The 20,534-nt window shown below is 28.2% G+C and overlaps 2 protein-coding genes across 2 annotated transcripts; both read right to left on the bottom strand.

The window, feature by feature from the left end:
- Positions 1-3,378: 3,378 nt before the first annotated feature.
- LOC103576432 (serine/threonine-protein kinase ICK) lies at positions 3,379-9,054 on the bottom strand. The gene is made up of 8 exons (XM_008556648.1): positions 8,899-9,054; positions 8,696-8,817; positions 7,209-7,421; positions 6,291-6,638; positions 5,940-6,221; positions 4,260-4,529; positions 3,561-3,778; positions 3,379-3,491 (listed from the first exon to the last, which is right to left on the bottom strand). Exons 1-8 carry the CDS (start codon positions 9,052-9,054, stop codon positions 3,379-3,381), a joined length of 1,722 nt encoding a protein of 573 aa, XP_008554870.1.
- Positions 9,055-13,881: 4,827 nt separating this feature from the next.
- Positions 13,882-14,637, bottom strand: LOC103576555 (ankyrin-1-like). Its single transcript, XM_008556828.1, has one exon. The coding sequence runs from the start codon at positions 14,635-14,637 to the stop codon at positions 13,882-13,884; it is 756 nt and encodes a 251-aa protein (XP_008555050.1).
- Between the last annotated feature and the right edge of the window lie 5,897 nt (positions 14,638-20,534).

The raw sequence follows: 20,534 nt of genomic DNA, 5'->3' as shown, positions 1-20,534 counted from the left end.
TGATTTAGATGGATTCCTATCAGGTAATTTTTTATGGGGATGATTAATGAACTTTATTTTGTATAATTGTCTTTATGCTAAAGAAGCATGTTACATAAAATCATACTGATGTCCGCAAAAAGACATCGTATTGTTTATAGCAACGTAATCGTGAATCGAGTTATTAACTTAATAGTTAATTAAATATTCTATTAATTATTATTACCTTAATTAAGCATATCTAAAGCCGTGGAAGAGTACAAAGTTTTAGTAGAGTTGAGTTTTTTGACATTTTTAATAAATTACATAAAATATTTTTTATAAAATACACATCTCACTTTAAAATATACTTACTCAATAAAAATTAACTTATTCTTGATGATTGTTTATTGTAATAATAATTATAGTTTAAATTATATTTAATAAAATAAATAAATAAAAAATAATCCATTTCAATTTTAATCAACTGATCATACGAAGAAAAGAAGGATTTCTTCACGGAGAAAAAAGAATAGTAATGATTACTATGCTAAATAGTAACCAGATTCATTTTTTGTAAAATGGTAAATAATGCTATGCAGAATAGGACTCATTACCATTTTTCTGCTAATGATTACTATGTTATATTGAAACAACTAAAATGGTAAAAATCGCTATCTAGCATGGGAATCAGGGTTATGTAGAATGGTACTCAGTCCCATGCTGGAATAGCTGTCGTTACAGTTTAATAAGTGAGACAAGGAAGTTAACATGCGCGGACATTTGCGCAGTAACCTGTGTGTATGTATATGCATGTATATGTGCGATGTATATTTTTAAATATTTTAATTTATTTAATTATTATTTATCTGTTATCAAAAAATGATATTTCTTTTTGAGCAATATCTTAATTATTTCAATAGATTAATTCAATTTCTATATATATCTATTTATAGTAACCTGAGAGTTATTTGTTTTGTCATAACCTTATTTACTAAAAATGAAATAAATAAAAGATCGTAAACGTTACTAGGTAGCATTGTAGTGATATCCATTTACATATTTCTCTCGTCAATGTAGAATGGTAATGTCCTATGCTAGCATAGTCACCGTTACTATGTAAAATGGGGGGATTACTCTGCCCGGTAACTCTCGACGCTAAAAAATCCTCGTTTTCATGTAACATCGTAATGGTTACCATTCTACATAAAAATTACAATTATTTTTTTCTCTCCGTGTTCACGCAAAAAATATTTTTTACTACGAATCGAAGACAAATAATTTTTTAGGACTGGAAAAATTTCATGACGCAAGAAATTCTTTTTTTCTGTGCACAGAATCTTCCACGTAGCTTATAATCATATCATAAAGTCCGATAGATTCTAATAAATTTTCACTAAAATTTTATAAGAAATGACTTGTTAAAAAATGAAATGGAAATTATCCATACAGTTATGAGTATCTATCTTTTTTTTTTTTAACGGGATATGTAAAAAAAATGTTTCAATATCAGGGAATTTCCTCTGTATTTTTTGTTGTAAAATATTTTTCAAATAAGCGTGACAAGAAAAAAAAATAATAATGTAACAAATTTGCTAATAAATGTAAAAAGATGTTGTATAAAAAACAAGACAAAAGTTATCTTCTTTGTATTTTAAATTTATTATCGTAAATGTTTTACTTATTGTACATTGTGATGTTACATCAAGCGTAGAAATTACTATAACGAAATAAAATTCATTATGTATGCTTAATGATCGCTCCTTAACAATTAATATGCACAAATAATAAAAGACAGTAACATTTAATCAATTAGATGCATCATTTTTCATTAGAGAAATTAATTTTTTTTAACCATAAATTGGTCTAAGAAACTTTTTAAGAGTTTATTGGATTTTATGAGATTTTCTTAGTAGGGTTGACAGTAAAAAGTATCGTGTCAGAACCTGTATAATCTGCGTGTTAGAAACAGTCCATAATTTTTCTGTGACGATCGATTGAATTTTCAACATAATGTTGTCTTAATTATAAAGTAACACTCAATAAAAGATAAAAGTTGGGATTTTTGTACAAAATAACAATTTTAATGTGGTAGTAGATCGATTATAGTTGTTCTGGAAAAAGCTTGGGATTCCCACCATTGTCTTTTTCTCCTCTTTTATAATATTCTATGAAAAGGATATTCTGCGCAGGCGCAAATCCAAATATTGTGGCAGACACGAAGTGCTTGGTAAAGAATTTATAGTTTGGGGCACCAGGCATTAATGACAACGAGTGTACCAGGAGTCCGAAAGCTATGGGACTTTCCACATTATTTGTGTACACAAAAATGAACTCAGATCATAGTTCTTTTTTTTGCCACTGGCTGCGCAAGTATTCAGGACGTGCCGATATTATTATTATTACGCGTAAATACGCACTGGCTGACCTGGCTCGTGAATATAAAAATAAATTAAATTAACGATAAATAAAACAAATTAATCATTCTAATTTAAATAATAATTTAAAATTCCCATTTGTAACTTATACTGTTAATAAATAATATGTTTAACAATAAGTTATTTATTTTTTTTTTTTCATTAAGTATGTTTATCGTGATACTGAAATGAATAGGCATTCGACGAGTTTTAAAAATATTTTTGCTAGTAAATTTTCATAGAGACAATTTTTAATACTTTTACATGAAAATATTAAAAATAAGCTATAAATCAAACTCTTTCGAATTTTTGTTAGCATGAATCTACTTTTTTTAAAAAACAAAATGGTTTGGTGCTTAGTAATTTGTGTATTATTATTTATTATTATCAGATGTTTTTAACTTTGCAGATTATCTTTTAAACTTGTCGATATTATTGGGTTGGAAACATTTAAAAAGTTTCCAAAAATTTTCTAAAACGTTTATTTAATTCCGCGTTTCTCAAAATATTTTTTTTAGAGCTGCCCAGTAGCAACGAGAATTCCCGCGTAAATTTAAACGGGTCCTTTTTGAAAAGTAGCGCGCTCTATCGGCAAAAATCCGATCCCCTAAATTGATATTATTCTTTTAACATTACGTTGGGACTCCCGGTATCTATACTTTGTAGAGGCACAGGAGGAATAATTGCAGTAGGGCTAAATCCCAAACTTCCTATAGGACAACTATAAAATTCTTTGAGTAACACAGTGAAATGTCTTGATTATACACAAAAAATTCAACACGGGCCGCTTATAATACAGATATACACAATATTTTTTACTGTAAAATACCTTCTTGCCAAAATTTAGCTCAAACATGATAATGTCTCAGACGATAATACTGCACGTACTTCATGACGTGACCAAATTCGTTAATACTGACCAATTTAGAGTTAAATTGACAACTTTCAATCAATATTTAGATGTAAATATCACAGTTAAGTTTTCTTGTTCACATAATTAATTTTACTTGAGGTATTTTGCGGCCCAGTCCGTTCTTCCATGAAGGCCACCACTTGGACGGGACGTTAATACGTTTCCAAATAAACTTGGCTGAAGTATAGCTTTTGTCGGTGCTTCTAAATAACAAATCGTGTTAATAAACAGTAAACTATACCCATAATGTTTAATTAATAGCAACTTCTTACTAATGGCGTATGTCCCATAAACGCTAGGGTATGGCATTCTACCATTTTGTTCAGATATATAACGATTTCTCAAGAGATAATGCTGTCTTGCTTGTGACTCTAAATTATCACGCGTTCCCCAAAAAGTATCCATTGAATCATCTAGTTTTTCTGATACCGGTTGGGCTACCATACCATTCAACAACAATCTGGGTCGACCGACGTCGACTTCGCCACTTCTGACAATACCGAAAAAATAAATGCAAATGTAATTAAAAAATAGTTTTAGGCTTTATTCATATGACGGTACAATTTTACTGTATAAAAGTGTAAAAGAAATTTATTAAGTAATGCAATATGCGATAAGTTATCGATGTTGTAAAAGTTGCCGAATCTGTAAAATAATCTAAAAATATATCGAGAATCTTGAAGTCGCTAATGTAATTAAAAAATTTTGATATATGTTCGAAAGCTCTTAAAATAAATTGTACAATGAAAAGCAATGAACTTAGTGGATAAGAATTTTGGGCAGGAAGTGGTTTTTGTAAGCCTATAAAAATAAGAATTGAATCTATTTTTTGACCAATTTGATTTGCGAAGTAGATAAGGCAAAGGTGAAATGATTTTTGACCCAAACAAAAACATCCAAATAGATAAGTAATCCCGAGAAATAAATAAACAATGACTGTTTCTCTGATGATACGATGGAACTTTTGGTACCTGGATGACAGATTTGTGCTCTGGCCAACAACATATCGGGCAACACTGAGATAATGCTGTTTTGCTGAGACTTTTCGATTATTTCGAAGATTTGACTGTGAGTGGTTCCAGTTTCTTGAAGGCAATTGTTCATTCCATGCTGTTGTTATCCAATTACCATTCATTTTTTGATTCTCTGTTTCATAGTTTTCATGCCAATTTATAACATTTTGTTTACAAATTCCATCTGCCGCAAGCTTTGTTTCAGTATTTCCTGAGGTTACTTTATTTCTATAAAAAAAATAACAAGTTAATCATAATAGAAAAAAGTTTGGACAATTCAAAAGTGGGCGCCTCATACGCGCTTAACCTCATTTTTACAATAGTTTATTTAATTATTTTTCTAGAACCCGGTGGATCCGAATTACGGTAAATTATCATGATTTATCGCATTTTACGGTCATTTACAGCAGTTAGTCATAATGCATAGCTATAGAGGATACGACTGACGGTCAATTACCGTATTTTACGGGGAATGACCGCGCCTTACCGCTATTTATTGTAAATTTGCCGTAAATTACGGCAATGTACCGCATTTTACGGAAAATTGCCGCAAATTACGGTAGATTCTCGTAAATTACGGTACTTCGCGGTAAATTACCGCTATTACAGTAAAATATCGTATTAATTACTCCAAATTCCGTAAATGGCGGCGAAACATCCGCAATTTTACGGTGAATTGTCGAATTTTTACTGAAAAATACGGTATTTCAACAAAGTTTGCCGTAAATTACCGCAATCTACCGTAATTCACGACAATTTGTGGTGAATTACGGCAATTCTTCTGAATACCGTAAATTACGGTACTTTGCGATGATTTATGGTAAACTACGGTAATTTACCGTAATTACGATCTGTTAGGGAGTGATTTCCGGAATTTTACGACAAATAAAAGTTCAGAAAAGACAATTTACTGTAATTTGCGGCATCTTTACCGCGAACACCGTATACCCGAGCTGATACGAATTATGGTAAATTACCATGCTTACGGTAAATTCACATAATTTACAGTCATTTGCAGTAAATGTGATAATTTGCGGTATGACACGGCAATTTACTGCAATTAGTGGTATTCTTACCGTAATTTACGGTAAAATACTGTATTGTAGGTGAAATACTGTAATGTTACCGCATGGTTACCGATAAATCCTGCAGAATTGCCGTGAAATTATGGTAGATTAGCCGTGTCTTGCCCATACAATACTGTATTTAACCATAATTCTTCCGAAGATCGTAATTTACCGTAATTCGGAACCGCCAGGGTAATTTCTCGTTTTGAAAGTTCAATACTTTACTTTATGGTAAAATACCGCAACCTTGCATCAATTTTGCGGTAAATTACCGTTCTTTTGATGCACATCGAGGTAAGAATGCTACAATTTTGCCGTAAAATACTTATATTACCGAATTTCACCGTAAACTACGGCAAACTACCGTAGTTCGGATACACCAGGAGAGGACTTACTGTTATTATTTTTTCCACATCGAAAGAGATATTTCTAAGCTAAAAAAAGCTAAAGCATGTAATAACAAAGATTTAAAATGAGTGAATTGGACGAAAATTTTGTGGAAATTCCAGAATATGCATAGCGCGACGCGTTATGAGCCGTGTGAATATAAGCAACTAGAAGAAAAATTTACCCTAATCCTCTAGTGAAATTTTCATCTTCCCAACTTGGCACATTGTCATGTTTCCGACTACTTAATAGAGGCAAAGTAAATTGCTGTTGCGATTGTGCAACAACTATTTTATCTGGCGGTTGAGATTCTACAATATTTTTATTAAGATCCTGGTTGTGTTTGAATACTTGTCCTGTCGGAGGGAAATTAATCTTGTTCATAGCGAGCTCTTGATGAGAATTAAGTCCTAGTTTCCTGCTACTCATTACCCGTGTCGCATTATTCACTTGGAAATAAGGATATCTACAAGTTGATTTTTTTATTAAACATGAATTTTTCTGTAAATCAGATGAATACCATGTAAAATATTACCGTAACGCTTGTTGAGCTGTGGGTCTTTTTATGGGATTCCATTCTAACATATCTTCCATAAGAATAATTGCTTCTTGACTAGCATTAGGAATAATATCTTTCAGTGGCGTTTTTGATATTACAGGGAACTTAAAATTCATTGCGGCTGCAAGCTGATAACCTTCAGGCCAATCATCTTTATCTGGTGTTCCAATGACAGCGCATATTTTGAAAATTTCATCAATTTCACTTTTGCCAGGAAATAAAGGTCGAAAAGTATATAGTTCAGCCATAATGCACCCCACTGCCCAAATGTCTATTGGACTATTGTAAGTTGTGGAGTGAAGTAATACTTCAGGGGCCCGATACCTAATTGTATTTTAAGTTAATTAAATTTTAACACTTCATTTATTTGATTGATATCCCGATAGAAAAAATGATCAATTTGTATACAATCGTACATAATTATATCTTATTTGTATATAATTACATACTGTATTCGTATAGATTATATATAATTATATACGATTCTATATAATTGTATACAAGTATATACATTTATATATAATTGCATACCGTATTTGTATAGATTATGTATAATTATATATAATTCTTTATAATTGTATACAAATATATACATTTGTATATGATTACATACTTTATTCATATTGATTATATAGAATCATATAAAATTCTATATAATTGTATACAAATAATAACATTTGTATAAAATTATATACGATTGTATATAATTGTATATAATTCATATATAACTGTGTACAGTTATACAAAATCGTTGTTTATCGGGATTGTATGATAAATGTGTTGAATTTAATATCAATAATTAGCATGCGCGCTTGCTCGTGTAACTGACTCATCTATTATGGTCATTAATTAATTATGTAAACTGACGGTAAAATAAATATTTTAGTAATTTACCATCTTGTTGATACGTAATCTGTATAGGGTGGTCTGGATCGAATTTCACGAGCTAACCCAAAATCGGCTATTTTTATTAATTCTGGACCCATGCACAGAAGATTCTCTGGTTTCATGTCACGATGGAAAAATCCGTGTTTATGCATGAATGCTAGACCTTGAAGTACTTGATATATCATGTTTCTGATAATTGGTTCCGGAAATAATTTATCTCTAAAATAAATTAATTTCAACTATAAGAATTTGTTCAAATTAAAAAAAAATATATACACATATTATTGTTGACATTAATAAATGAAAATTATATTTTTGATAGTATAAATTAGTACAGTCGACTATCCGCCATTTACTGAGTCCAAAAAAATATCATGGTAATTGTTCCTATACCACAGTGAATAGTTCGCACACAATTATCGTAAACCTCACCATATATTATGGTAATAATCACCATCATGTTATAGTAACCATTACCGTATGTTATGATAATGATTACTATAATATATGGTAATGTTTACTTTAACATGTTAGTGATCATCACCATCACGTATGATAATCATTACTATATGTTATGGTAATAACTACCGTAACATGGTAATGATTACCATCATGTTATAGTAACCATTACCATATATTATAGTAATCATTACCATAGCATGATAATAATCATTACCATAACATATGGTAATAGTTACTATAACATGATGGTAATCATTACATAACATATGGTAGTGATTATTATAACATATAGTAGTGGTTACCATAACATGATGGTAATCATTACCATAACATACGCTAGTGGTAACTATAACGTGATGGTAATCATTACCATAACATATGGTAGTGGTTACAATAACATGATGGTAATCATTACTATAACATACAGTAGTGTTTACTGTAACATGATGGTAATAGTTACTATAACATATGGTAGTGGTTACAATAACATTATGGTAATCATTACTATAACATACAGTAGTGGTTACTGTAACATGATGGTAATAGTTACTATAACATGATGGTAATGGTTACTATAACATGATGGTAATCATTACCATAACAAACGGTAGTAGTTACTATAACGTGATGGTAATCATTACCATAACATATGGCAATGGTTACTATAACATGATGATAATAGTTACCATAGTATGATGGTAATCATTACCATAACATACGGCAGTGGTTACTATATCGTGATGGTAATCATTACCATAACATATGGTAATCATTACCATAATACATGGTAATGATTACATTTCTGTGTGTGTAACAAAACATAAATATGACGTTTAAAATCATACAAAATAACACAGGCTAATAACGGGTAGTCGATAACAAAGCTAAACGCACGTTAGTGAGGAGACTGAAATTCCAACAAAAATTTCCCCTGCATCTCCTAGACCAGGCTGATGACGGGTAGACGACTGTCTTATAAAACTAAAAATACTTCAACTTTATTAAAAGTATGTGGATTAATAAACTTTTACCTATCTTTCATAAGCTGATATAAATTTTCTTTCATATATTCGAACACAAAATAAAGAATATCATTTTCTCTTATTACTTCTTTCAGTTTTACGACATTAGCGTGATTTAATTTTTTCAAAGACTAAAAATAATTCAATAATTAATCATTTAAAAAATAACATTAACACAATGTACAGTAAAATAATTAAAAATATAACTAAACCTTAACTTCTCGAAGATTCATTGCTTCTTCCCAGGAATAATATTTTCGTTTCATTCTTTTGATAGCAACTTTTTCCCCAGTATCCACTCGTTGCCCGAGTACGACAGATCCAAAAGTACCATCACCCAATTGATTAAGTGTTATATATCGATTCATGTTTTTTTCGTTGACAATCAAAATTTAAATACCAAAATATTGAAGTTTTTGTTCCAGCAAAATTTTTTTTTGGCTCTTATTAATAAATTAATATACAAAATAAAAATAATTACTCTTCATGTTAGCACACTTAAACCAGTGGATCTTAATGTCATTTCTAATTGTATTTGTTTTGCACTGCATTCTGTCAATAGGGTCACGGAGAACGTCATCGGTGTCACCGTCCTCAAAACTTAACATTGAAAATACTCATTTTACAGTAAAAGCTTTACTAAGCTCACTAATTATTAATCACAGAGCTGTACTATAGACTCTAGTTACTAAAGTACTGAGTATCAATGCCTTTTTTATTGTTTTATTCTATGCCAGGCACATTAACGATTGTTTTCACTAAATAGATCATTAGATTATTTTTGGATCGTATATTCAATAAATTCTGTGAATTAATCGATAAATAATTACAAATACATATTAAAACTTCGAGGTTCCTAGAATAATGATAGTAAAATACGATCTAAAACCAAGTGTGTTACAAGTGCATTATTTTAAGGATTCGTATTAATAACCAAATTTTCATATTTTAGATTTCTACACAGAAAAAAAGGATTTCTCGGCGCAAGAAATATTTTGCATACTGAAAAACAAATGTGGTTATTGTAACCATCTCAAGTATTGCTAATGGTAGATAGCTATCATAACAAAATGTATCGTTAACTTGGTAATACTGAATTGCTGCATTGACTATCTTCAATTTTAAATAAAAGTATTGTCAATTTAATTATATCGACGTTGTAATTAGTAAAGTGTCTAACTGATTATTTTTCGTAGGTGATTGTGTGGAATTTTCAGATACTAATAGTCAGAGAATTAGCAATATTTTTTTTTTTCAGTTTATAGTAGTCTCGGCGAAAAAGTCGTCCTCCCACTACCATTAGTTAACACGTATTTCCTATAGCCCCACTGTCCATTTTAGGACCACTTTTTCATCGGGACTACTATAGAAATCTAAAATTCGAGAATTCGTTGAGTCGACCCAACCTTAACACACATCAAATTTGTTCCACGTTTAAGGCCATACGCAGAATTATCGGTTTTTGTAAGTGCTTAAAACACATTTTACGGTGTGTTAAATTGCGTTACTAACTCCAAAAAGGCTTATACTATTATACGTCTTTTTGAATTCACAGAGCTTCTTAAAGTCAAAAAAAACGCCCCTTTGGTGTTAAGGAAATTCCCAAAAATAAAAAGGGCGTATAAAATTATAAATCCTTCTGGAATTAGTAACGCGAAATATCTAAAGATCACATGTAGCGTTTCAATGTTATTTGGTAAGTGTGTTAATTTTGACTACACATTTAGTTTTAGAGTGTACACAATAAAAAAATAGTGTATTTGTGTTAAAAACGACCCGTGTTAAAAGTTTTGTGTTAAATCAACATATTTCACCATGTTTTTTTAAAAATTTTAAATTAGTCTACTATTTAACAATTTAAAAGTGTTACCTCCTTGATTAAGAAATCTAATTTGGAATGATTTGAAATTACGTAACTCTTAATCATTTTGAGTCATTCCAAATTGTCTGAGTTATTTTGCTTTCGAGTATAAATTTTGAAACAAATCATTTTAAATCATTAAATTAAAAAATAACGAAATATTACTTTATGATTTAAAATTATTTTAAATGATTTAAACTCTCGAATCATTTGAAATTAAATTGAATTAGAAAATAATATTGCAATTTTTTTGAATTATTTCAAATTTTAATTTTATGATATGATACGGTATGAAATAATTTAGATTTTTCAAATCATTTCAAATTAGATTTCTTAATTAGGGCTAGTACAAAATTAACACAAAATTTATGTTGAAAACTCAATTTACCATTTACATACCCGTATGAAAATAACATATATGGTCAAATTATATGTAAAAATATATGATAAATATCAGAAAATATATGTGGCCAATTTAACTATATTTTCTGATATATTTTTTTTTTATATTAAAAAATATAATATTCATCATAGACAAGTTCGTATATGTTTAGCATATATAAAATATATATGTTAATCATATACAAAAAATATATTTTTATCATATATGAAAATATATATTCTTGTCACATAAGAAAACTATATTTTTATCATACATAAAAATATATATTTCTATCATATACGAAAAATATACTTTTATCATATATAAAAACATATATTTATATTGTGTATGGAAAAAAAAGTTTCTTATTCGTATGACCAACTCTAATTAAATTAGATCTAAATTTTAATATACTCTATAAATTGCAGATGAAGTTTTCAAAATTAGTTAATTTGATGCGAATATATGATATATACATACACCGAATAAGACATATGCTAAAATATAACAAAGAAAATATATGGTGCCATATATAATATAAATTATATGCTACCATATATTTCATTTCATGTAAAAATTTTATATTTTTTGAATATAAAAGGAAATATATCAATACAATATATTGTAAGGTAAATGTAAATGTATATATATAGCTTCATATAAAAAATATATAAGTTACATATATGGAATACATATATTGACTACTGTATATAATTTTATATTAAATCGGCCAAAATCGCTGTATGTTTTTTCATAATATACGATATAATATATCATATATTTTTTTGTTGCAAGCATATATGATTTTATATATTTTAACCATATATTGTGTTTTCATACGGATAACCTCAAATAACCCATACAAGAAAATATATATCCGAATATATACTATTTTCATATGGGAATATATAAATCATCATATATTAAAACATCAGTTTCACATTCGTCATAATATATTCAATAAATATCCAGGGTCAAAAAATAATCAAAAGTTAAAATTTTCATTGTGTCGCCACTGCCATTTAAAGAGTATTGAATTTACTTCTGGTTTTCCCCGAACTTTGTGTCCAAATTTCAACACAGTCTGTATTAACAAATAACAAATATTGTGTAGACCATTTCTAACACACGAATTATATCAATTATAACACAATATTTATCTTGAGTTGTCTTCCACTTGCTAAAATGCTCATAATTATTTTAAAAAAATTTTTTCATATATTTGATTTCAAATTACTGACAAGTGCCTCATATTTTTATACATAGGGTATCATTTCACAGAATTTTCAAATTGATAAAAAGTTGAAATGATTGTATAATAAAACAGAAAACAAATAAAAAATTAAAAAGACACCAAAGCCTCGATATAGAGCAAATAATAAAAAATACCATGGTATGCTTTTAAATTAGGACAATATCGAGTCCTAGTATGTAAAATTAGCATTTTCTTACAATTGCATGTCACTAATCCATCTTTCTTAAGGTGATCCGGCACGCAAGAATATAGATTAACTTAAAGTAAAACAAGATTGTAAATGTTGTATGTTTCTGTTTTAAAAATTTTTAAATTCAAATTACAACACATGAGTTTATGATAACATCATTTTCAATTTTTTCCGTATTTTTGTTTTTGAAAACTAGCAATTTCAAATTAATTATACAGAGAAATTTTTAATGCACTAAAAATAAGAACCATGATATAAATATTATTTAATTATTTTTTAATAACAAAGTATCAAATTTCGAACAATTAAAAAAATTTCACATGTGATATTATTCCTTACGTGATAAATACTATGATTGTTTATGATTTTGCGACGTTTAGACCCGCACGTTACAATGGTGAGATATAAACTGTTGAACTGGCAGCCATGTACTTTATTTGTTTCCATGACAACGAGCAACAAACTTTTGTGTACTATCTTCATATATGTGGACAAATTCGGATTTTATCGGCCCACGTACGATCAATAGAAAATTATTTTTTCGAGATAATGCTTTTTTCACGGCCGTCATTAATTTATAATTATGTTATTTTTGAAAATAATAGTTTTGTCAAGGTCATTTTATTTTCATTAAATCTTTAATAAAACACTGAAATTTTCGTTAACAACAGGAATCTTACATACCAGAGAAGTATATTTTTATTGATTTAATTAAGTTTATAATTGTTTAAAATGATCTGCCAGGTAAAAAATTTTTTAATTTTCAAAAATTTCGTGTAATTGGATTTTTTTTATTTCTAATCAGAATAAGAATGCTAATTCGTTGTCTATTTATGAAGCTCTTTAAAATTATAAAGTAAAATAGTACACGGAGTAAAAAATATAGTAAATTTTACTAAAAAATATGAGAATAATTAGTAAATTTGGATAGTAATCTTGAAACTTATGGTTTATATGAAAAATTAATAAACAGATAAGCATATTTTACAAGTCGTTTAGTAATTCCTCATATACTGGCTATGGAAAATCTCCTATATTCCATATTCATTTTTAGTTATATTTAGTAAATTTTACTATCCCTGTTTAGTAAATTTTACTATCCCGTTTAGTAAATTTTACTATATTAGAATAGAAAAAAAAAAATAAAATTTTTATTAGCTTTTAAATTTTTATTCTTATTGCTATCATTTTGATTATTATTGTTACTTATGTCATCTGTATTGGTGTTGGTGTCAATTTTTGTTTTTTAAAAAATCACTTGTTTCAACCGAAATTCGAACCCTGAACTTCCGCGCGCGAGTCCTTTCCTATGCCTGACGGCCCGATGTTTCCTTTGGACAAAAGTTTCAGAACTTGTCATACATGTTTGTATATGCTATCCCCACCAACTTTTAACTTTTTGTTAAAAAATTTGTTCTATAGTAAATTCTGTCATACCATGAATGTTTTTTAAATTAATATCAACATCAGCATTAAAAAGTTGTATTATAATATTCTCGTTGGTCACTTAAACTGCGCAATGAAGCGCTGAATTTTCAATCCCTATCAACATATTTACGTCAACCATAATATCATTTAATATCAATTCTACTGCTCTTGAGTTTTGGCATTCGGCAGCATAAGGTAGAGGACTTACTAGTCCAATACCACTACCAATTACACCATTAACATCTGCACCGTATGCGAGAAGAAGCTTTATAATTGTTAAGTTTTTTTGAGAAATGGCACTACATAGCGATGTTCCGACAAAATAAGAATTAAGATTCGGATCAGCATTACTTTTTAAAAGTAGCTGTACCATTTCTTCTTTACTTCGTTCAATAGCGATTTTTAATGGTCTTTTGACAGAACAAAATTGATACTGACTTAAAATCGTACTCAGATCGTCATCTCTTTTCAATAAAAACTGTGGAATTTTGTGATTATTTACTATAACTGCTTTCCGGAAATGGTTCACAGAAGAGGACAAAAGTAGTTCAGCATTAACGTCTGCTCCATAGTTTATTAGACTTTCAGTTATAGGAATGTACTCCATTATAACAGCAGTATGAAGAGGTGTACCCCAATATTGACTTTTTGAATGTACACCAGCTTTCTTGCGGAGCAGATAATCCACCAATTTTTTGTCATTATTGAAAGTAGCTACATAAAGCAGCTTTAAACCACCCATGACTGGAACCACTGTATTAATATCTTCGATAACTCCTTGTTCAATCAAGTTGTAAACATATTCGTAGGTAAAATTTAAACGGTTTAATACCATGGTAAAGAACTGGATTTTGTGAGTAATTGTCGTTTTTTAACAAATGAACTTTTGAGTTAACAAATTTTAGCACTTCACTGTTAGAGTCGCTGTTCGCTTTGTAATAATTCAAAGTTAAATTATTAACAACCGCTGATTTTGAGTTTGTAAGTTTAATACAAGAGTAACTATGCGACCGATCGTCTCAAGATCATAAACGATTTTAAATGATGATGACATTGATGACTACGGTACCTTCTATGGTACCCCCACTCTTAAATATTTATCGCCATAATTTGGGGAGGAAGGGACAAACTGGAGTGCTTGAGGAAATACTAAGTCCATGGGGATTCTAATAATGGAATGGAGAGGGGATGGGGCTAGGCCTCTTAAGCGGTTCTCACTTGTTATACTCCAAAAATAAAAATTTTAATTTGGAGCAAAATGGGCTCTCTAAGAAATCTACTAAAATTCGGTTATTATTTTATTCCATCTTAAAAGCTACTTAATAAATTTTTTAAAATATTGGGTTTTCGTGCTTAATTATTTTAATGTTTTATATACAAATACATATGGCACGCGGTATTACTTTTTATATCTCTTAAATTATTCATCCCAATAATAACTTCATCAAAAAATTTTTTTTTAATCAAAATGTTGGTCGAAAAAACAGTAATTATTTAATTGAAATAAATGTAAAATAAAAATTATATGATATTCAAAAACTGAGATTTATTGTCTGTAGAATCGAAATTTCCTGGATACTAATTAATTTATTAGTACAAATTAAAAAATCTTATCAAATAAATAAAAACAATAATATATATATAAAGAAATAACATTAATTTATTTTAATTATTTTCATCACAAAAAATATTTTTCCTGCCAAAATAACTCAAATTCATGAAATTATTATTTATGTTCGGTCTCTAGAAAGCAAATTTTTACAATATTATTGATTATTGCAACTTAGGAGCTCTAAACAATTTTTATAAAGGCTATTTTATAAATTTATTTATAAATTATATATTTTAATAAATTAGTTAATAAATAATATGTTTAACAAAAAGTTATTTATTTTTTTTTTTTTTTCATCAAATATGTTTATCGTGATACTGAAACAAATAGGCGTTCGACGAATTTTAGAAATATTTTTCCTAGTAAATTTTCGGAGCGACAATTTTTAATACTTTTACATGGAAATATAAAAAATAAACTATAAATTAAACTCTTTCGAATATTTGTTAGTATTAATATACTTTTTTTTTAAAAACAAAATGGTTTGGTGCCTAGTAATTTTTGTATTATTATTTATTATTATCAGATGTTTTTAACTTTGCAGATTATCTTTTAAACTTCTCAATGTTATTGGGTTGGAAACACTTGAAAAGTTTCCAAAAATTTTCTTAAACTTTTATTTAATTCCAAGTTTCTCAAAATAGTTTTTTAATTCTCGGAATGAGTACTATTATTTAACGCAAAAATTTTTTATGCTCCAACCAATACAAAAAAGTTGCTTAAACTAAGAGATAAGTCACCAGAACAAGGTAACAGCAGCGGAAGTAGTTTCGTGCTCGCCAGTAGATCGCGCCGACCTCTTGTATAGTGCCCTTGGTAAGAAACTTATTTCAGAAGTATTTTATTCCAAGCTTGAGAACAATTCTTGTATGAGTTCTTTTCTGTTTTTCGACAGAGTGATAAGTATCACTTTTTATATTGTAATATAATATGTACTAAATTACATTAAGACATTAATGTTTCCTAAAATAATTTTTGATATAATAAAAAAAAAATCAAGTACATTTAATGCCATGGAAAAAAATTTTTCTGAATTTATCACGTAAATGTTGGCTAGTAAAGAAAAAAGAATTCAGTAACAATGAACCAAAATCTGCGATACAGATTTTTTCTCGCAGTGTGTTAATAGCTTGTATATTTCTTATTGATACATCTAGTCCTAAAGTTAACATTGTAGTGATATGTTTTATTACGAAAGATATTACATTTTCAATATGCTTTGATTTTTGACGGCTTTCAAGCATAGATTCGTTCTTGCGATTTAGCCATATTTCTAGAACTGTCTTGTAATTAACTAACTTGTTAATGTCTAGGCTGTCTTTACTTAATACTGCAGCGTCCAAAGTAACTTCATTAATTTCGAGAACCATCTTATGCTCGTTGTATTGATTATATTCATGGTCAAATAAACATTTGATTATCTTTTTCAATCGACTTATATTTGAAAATTCATAACAAGGCGATTGTTCCTTTAATTCTTCAAGCTTGGCGTAGACTTCATCAATGAGCCTATCCAAAAAATCTTGTTCGATATTACTTTTAAACACAACGGCGTTCTTCAAAAGAAATAAAACCATATCATATTTATGGTTATTTTGTCGCAGTTATTTTGTCCGCGGGCATTAACGCGTATCACCGGATCATGGTGACGGAAATAGAAATACACACCTGGAAAAATTACTATGACCATAGTAAAATTTACAATGATTACAGTAATTTCTGACATAATCGTTGCAATCCAGGCAATGGAAACGGATGTAGTTGAATGCTAGATCTTTAATATAAAATTTGCACTTACCGTTTTAAAATCTTGTTTTATACACCTTATTTGTAATCAGCAAGCTCGTTCTTAATTGTTATTTTTTAAAGAATCACCCGACTGGCATGAATGTCAGATATATATCTTTTTAATATCAGAAAGATAACATAATTTATTTAGATAACTTTCTGATATCAATAAGATGACTTTCTGACATTCATGCCGGACGAGCAATTGTTAATGGAGACTTTGATTTATAATTAATTAATATAAATGAAATTTTGAACTTATGAGTACTTTCAATCATTAATTATTTATTATTATTATATCTTATACTACATTTCTGTCAATTTCTACTGTAAATTTTGAAAATAGAAATTTTGAATATTTATTTAAAATCGATGTTTGAAGCAAAAAGATACTTATTTTTTTCTATTTAATTATTCTACGTTGACTTTATTTATTTTATTTCAAAATAGTTAAAGAACGACGAAAAAAAGAATCAAAAAAAAAATTGCAAAAAAAAGGATTAAATATATAATAGTAATTAAAATTATAAATTATTAAATAATGAAATAAATTGAGAAAATTACACAAAATTAAAAAAATAAACCGATGTATTTTTGATACTACAAAATCTTTTTTCATCGGACAGAGCTGTCATTTACGTAAATTAAATTAATTTTCAATTACCCAATATGTCCAAAAAAATAATATGATAGATTAGGGAAAAAAAAGATTAATGCAATACTCAAAAACATTAAGGTATCAATAAATTTTAAGTCAGTTGTAAGAAGTTGTAATTAAAAAAAAAAAAATTATCAAAGACAACAAACATTTATTGAAAAAATGATCAAAAATTTTTTTTTCTACGCTCGTAAACTTTTTTGAACCCGAAAAAATTTTGATACTTTTGAGTTTGCTATTTACGTTTAAAATTTATAAATGACAATGCATCAAAAAATTTAAAATTTCGCGCCTCAAAATTCTTTATTACCTTAATACTTCTGAGTAGTCTGCATGTATTCAAGTAGTAGTATTAAAATTCATATATTTTTTATTTGTGCTATTAAATACTATTGTATTTTGATTAAAAAAAATTGACATCATTGTTTAACAAAAAAAAAAAAAAAACAGACTAAACAACATTTATGGAAGAGTATTACTAGATAACTTTTAGTATAATTTACATATAATTCATAATTAATATTTTTAATATAAAATATATTTTACAATAATTTGCTATGGTAGACTGAAATATTATTTTAATTTTTATATTATAAATATACACAGAAAAAAAAGATTTCTTGACGCGAAAAATTTTTACTCGCCCCGAGTAATTTCTTGCAGTATAAATTAAAAAAAAATTTCTTGAAGCAAGAAACTTTTCTTGGAACAAGAATAAACTTTTTTAAGCGAAATAAATTCCTTGCGCCAAGAAATTTTTTTTTGTGCACAGGACAGAAATTTCCGCGCCAAATTAACCACCAGTTTGCATTAGCGTCTCCAAGTTTTTGAAAGTTTTTTCATCAAACCATGAAAGGGGTATTAATTTTCGAAAAATGACGATATTTTTCTTTTCTTTCAAATGCCTATAACTTTGCAAAAGATAAGCCAAGTTAAACTTTTTTTCAAAATTTTTGTTTTAAACGTACTTTAGTTAAAAAAATGTTACAAAAAATTCAGAACATTTTCACAAGGAGTTTTTAAAGGTTTAAGAGAAAACTTGTTTTTATTTTTAAGAAGTATGTATGAATCGATTTTTTTTCGAAATTCTATGTAAAAAATTATTGTGAATTTAACAATTTCAAATCCTGGTCCGGCAATGAACAAATGATGAAATACATTTTCCTCCATTTTTATATTATTATGTGCCCCAATACCGAATAATAATTACTCAAATTATTGATGGCTCTTTATTTCGATGATTATGAAATATTTTGGCGAGAAACTAATAAACTATTCAACCAAGGAGAATAATTGTCACGGTAATACATAATAGACTGTCATTTAGCAGCAAAATTTTTCTTTCGTGCTCACTGTAAAATTTTTTCTGTACCCATGTAACCTAAAATCCCAAGGTAGTATTCCTCGAAAATTAGTCAAAAATCAGTTGAGTCTTTCTAGGCATAAACCCTTTCAAAATATGAGAGCACGTAAAAAATGAATTTATTGTCAAATTATACGTGTCAATAGTATGCATAGTATACGCGAAAAAAAAGGATTTCTTGGCACAAAATTTTGGTTTTAATTTATAATACAAAAAGTTTTTTGGAGCGATTGAAAATTTTTTGCGCTAAGGAATCCTTTTTTTCTGTGTAGATAAACTGATGTACTATTGTTAGTTAATCGCATCACGAAGTTTTAGAATATCAAAAATGATCGAAATTTGAATTTTTATTTTAAATTTTTTTCTTTCTCGTGGCAGCAATAGTTTATATTTGTGAAATCATGACTACGCTGAAAATTTAAGCCCAAAATTTAAATATTTAAACCTCGCTCGAGAATTTTGAATGCTTCCGAGTGCTGCCTTTTGAACGTTTTCGAGCGACCCTTGAATATTGATAATAAAGCTTCTCGATTTTTTCACCATTAATTTGCATCACGATGAATGGAAATATAACAGAGAAATAGAAATAATAAGTTATTTACATACTTTTTTATTTTTTAATTCAATTTTTAGGTTTTTTTGCTTACTCAAAACTTAGCAAATTTTATTGTTTAAGACTGTCCTGTATATTTTTGGTTATGCAGAAGTTATATTTCACTAAAATGACAATAATTGAGTTATAAAAAAATACAAAAACTAATTCAAAATATTAGTCACATATTATCAGTTAATATTCAAAGTTCTTGAGCGTCGTTTAAGTATTTAAATTTTGAGCTTAAATTTTCAGCGTTGGCATGATTTCACAAATATAAACTATTGCTGTCACTGAAAGAAAAAATTTAGAAGTAAAAAATCCGAATTTCAATCATTTTTGATATTTTCAAAACTCATGAGCGACCTTTTGAAAATTTTTTATCGAGCTGATTTTTGGAGAGGCTTCTTAAAACATCGTAAGCCAACAAATTTTCATAAGAGACTCGAAAAAAAAAAAATAGTCGGTTTTTTGGGCTACCCTAATATACACAAAAAAAGGATATCTTGACGCAAGAAATATTTTGCATTATGAATTGAAGTCTAAGATTTTCTTAGGATTAGATAAAATTTCTTGGGGTAAGTAAAAATTTTTTGCGCCAAGAAATCCTTTTTTTTTCTTCGTATGTACTTGGCCTGAAAAATATTTCCTTAAAAAGTTATTTATAACGTAAATGGTTCACTTGAATTTACAAAAAGTTTTTCTCAATGTATGCATCA

The sequence above is a fragment of the Microplitis demolitor genome, chromosome 4 (genome assembly GCF_026212275.2).
Source record: "Microplitis demolitor isolate Queensland-Clemson2020A chromosome 4, iyMicDemo2.1a, whole genome shotgun sequence".
Lineage (NCBI taxonomy): Eukaryota > Metazoa > Arthropoda > Insecta > Hymenoptera > Braconidae > Microplitis > Microplitis demolitor.
This window is presented reverse-complemented; position numbering and strand designations above follow the sequence as displayed.